The sequence below is a fragment of the Solanum tuberosum genome, unplaced genomic scaffold (assembly GCF_000226075.1).
Source record: "Solanum tuberosum cultivar DM 1-3 516 R44 unplaced genomic scaffold, SolTub_3.0 scf00073, whole genome shotgun sequence".
NCBI lineage: Eukaryota > Viridiplantae > Streptophyta > Magnoliopsida > Solanales > Solanaceae > Solanum > Solanum tuberosum.
Window position 1 is genome coordinate 949,938 of NW_006239002.1, and position 3,232 is coordinate 953,169.

At 31.6% G+C, this 3,232-nt stretch overlaps 1 protein-coding gene across 1 annotated transcript; it reads left to right on the forward strand.

Annotated features, from left to right (window-relative positions):
• The first annotated feature begins 317 nt into the window (after nt 1-317).
• On the forward strand, nt 318-2,823 carry LOC107060365 (transcription factor bHLH95-like). The gene is made up of 3 exons (XM_015308213.1): nt 318-701; nt 1,758-2,186; nt 2,719-2,823. The coding sequence occupies exons 1-3, from the start codon at nt 318-320 to the stop codon at nt 2,821-2,823; spliced, it is 918 nt and encodes a 305-aa protein (XP_015163699.1).
• The last annotated feature ends 409 nt before the right edge of the window (nt 2,824-3,232 follow it).

Consider the following 3,232-nt stretch of genomic DNA (forward strand, 5'->3'; position numbering starts at 1 on the left):
ACCCAATTGAGTGAGAACAAAATCTGTAACAAAAGTACTTTAGCCACCGTTTTTTGTTTTGAAGCCAGTAACGGCATTTTGGCTTATGATTGTATTTTGTTTTTTTTATTCATTACAAATGAATCATCCTTTTTTACCTCTACTTTTTATTTTATTTTTCCCTTTTTGCCACCCTTCTCTATATTCTTTTCATATTCAATATTCATCATATCCAATCCCTCATTTCTCCATTTTACACTTTGCCCCCTACAAGAAAAAAATTATATATATAGGCGTAACTTAGGGTACAATATCAGACCACCTGAAAAAGAAAAAAAATGAATGGAGGCGGTGAGAATAATCATGGTTTGCCATGGGAAACTAATGATTTCTGGTCATACTTGAACTTGAATGACAATCAAATTGGGAGTGAAGAGACGTTTGAGGGTGACAAGTTGCCAGATCCGACTAGGTCTGATACTTGTCAGCCGCTAACAGTTGTTAATGAGGTGGTAACAACTGATGTTGGTAAGAAGAGAAGTCCACCAAACCGAAAAAGGAATGGTAAGGGAATTGCTGAGCCAAATTCTGGTGTTGATGGAGCCGAAGGCAAAAGAGAGTCAGAGCATGAGATACACATATGGACAGAGAGAGAAAGGAGAAAGAAGATGCGAACCCTGTTCGAGACTCTTCATGAGTTGGTTCCTAATCTCCCTGCTAAGGTAAAAAAGAATTCTTTCAATGACATACATTGTTTTTTATTATCCCATATCTTATCGATCAAAAGGGAAATAATTCAATAAATTTTATGATTATCTGCAACAATTTTCTTTTGTTATTTTCCTTTTATTGTCTTCTGCAACCTTAATTAATTAGTAATCATATCAACTCATCGAGAATTATTCGAAAAATGAACATGATTTTTTTTATCAAATAAAAACTTGCAAAAGCTTACTAATGGAGACATGATTTTCTCTCTCTCTCTCTCTCTATATATAAAATGTTTAGTAACAAAACTAAAATAAAAATAAAAATTAGAAAGACCATTTCTAGTAGAACCTCAACCCAATTGGAATAAATTTATTTGGTGATATACACATTCCCCTTATTACTAATTTGTAAATCTCTACATGTTAATTCCAAAAATAGAATAATAAGATGCATTTTGTTTACCAAAAAAGTGAAGGATAAAACAATATAGAACTTCCGATTTTTTCGCATATATAGTTATAAAAAGAAAATCTTCACAAATTTATTTGTTTTTTCTCTTCTAGCATAAGAATATGAAGTTTTCAACATTATTCTAAATTTGTCAAAAAGAAAATTTTCTTAATCCATATAATTATAAGATCTATGTAACTCATTGAAGTACTTAATAAGTATATCATTAACCATATAGAACCATTACAATAGTAGTAGCATATTTTGACTTGTTATTACCGATAAAACTTGCTTATTTTTCATATTAATTACAACCAATAACACTTTTTATGTATAAATCGCTTATTACAATTAATTTTATAAGAGGATAGATTGGTCAGATGCATAATAGACAGGATTTAAAGATTATAAATTCCAAATTATAGCCTCCTTTTGTAATTTGTACTTATTAAATGAATATTTTTTAGACACTAATAAATGACTTGAAACTAATTAACTCGTATATGATATTCCCTTGACTTCTTCGTGTGTGTTTACTTTTCCCTTAATCAGTGAAAATTCTGATTTCGCGATCTGAAGTAGAAATTAAATTAATTTCATATTTTTTGTATATGCAGGCTGATAAGTCTACAATAGTTTATGAAGCAGTGAACCACATCCTAAAGCTGCAGAATACTTTCAAAAAACTTGAAAGTCAAAAGCTAAAAAGGCTAGAAGAATATAGCATAAGGTTGATGGGTTCACAAAAAATTGGTAATAGTTGGGAGAAGTATGTGGGTGATCAAGGATCAACCTGCAATTCTACAACTATTACACCAACAAATCATGGTGCTAGTCCCCTTATTCCAACAAGTTTTATGACATGGAGTTCACCAAATGTGATACTAAATGTCTGTGGTGAAGATGCACATATTAGTGTGTGTTGTCCTAAGAAGCCAGGGCTATTTACCATGATTTGTTATGTTTTGGAGAAACATAAGATTGACATTGTGTCTGCTCAAATTTCATCTGATCAATTCAGAAGCATGTTCATGATCCAAGCTCATGTAAGTCCTTTCATTTTCTTCAAAATAATATATTGGCCATTTTGAACATTGTGAACTAGGGTTTTTAGTTAGCACACTCTTCGATTTATTTTATGCGTCTTTGTTTGATTGATCAGAAAATTGAAGAATGACACGTGTTGAGAAATTCTTTTGAATTGGGTGTTTGGAAAATATATAGTTATTTATTCTTTTATAAATTTCGCATCTAATTAAACATTTATCTTCACATGAAATGGAAGTAAAAAAAAAGAGTATATGTCTATCTTTTTTTTAGAAATGCCTCTTCCCACCTAGTCTCACCCTGAGGTTGAAATTCTCTATTTGCTACTACATATAGTTTAGTCATAGATTATGTTTAGAAATTATTTAGATTGATTTACCTGAGTCAAGTGTTTAACATAAAAATACAGTCTTTCTACTTTTATAAGATAATATGAATAACATGTGTACATATATATTACTCTCTTTAGATTTTAGTGAGTATATTATTATTGTTTGGTTCTAAAAACATGTTTGATCGATGTATATTCAGGCAAAAGGTGAAAGTGGCATAACTCAATTCTCGGTAGCATTCAAAGTGGAAGAAAGGTTGAAGCAAGCTGCAACTGAGATAATGTCACTGGCAACCCCCAAATGATCAGTTTAGTTTCAAATTAAAGTTCATCCGGTTATAGAGGATGGATGACTGTTGCTGTAAAGGCCATCATAGTTCATCCGGTGGAGGATGAACGGCTGTGGCCGTCAAGGCTATTTTATTTACTTTTGCATTTCTTTTTCTGTCGCCGTTTAGGCATTCTCTATTTCCTTTTATAGTTCATCCGGTAAAGGATGAACAACTGTGGCCGTAAAGGCTATTTTATTTTCTTTTGCATTTTATGATGAACGTTTGTCTCCGTATCGGAGGAATGAAAACTATGGAAAGTTTCTTCCAATAATATTTATAAATAGCAAAAATCTTGGTTTATGTGTTTGCTTTAAGGGTGTGTTTTGTATGGATGGATGTTTATCAATCCCAAGAACCAAGTTTTAATTTTCCAACTCTCACC

What these genes read in the sequence shown, in the direction of transcription:
- LOC107060365 (XM_015308213.1), top strand. Translation starts at nt 318, where the DNA reads ATGAATGGAGGCGGTGAGAATAATCATGGTTTGCCATGGGAAACTAAT. An exon ending in TTCCTAATCTCCCTGCTAAG is followed by an intron (nt 702 to 1,757) that starts GTAAAAAAGAAT and finishes TTGTATATGCAG; the next exon opens with GCTGATAAGTCTACAATAGT. An exon ending in TGTTCATGATCCAAGCTCAT is followed by an intron (nt 2,187 to 2,718) that starts GTAAGTCCTTTC and finishes ATGTATATTCAG; the next exon opens with GCAAAAGGTGAAAGTGGCAT.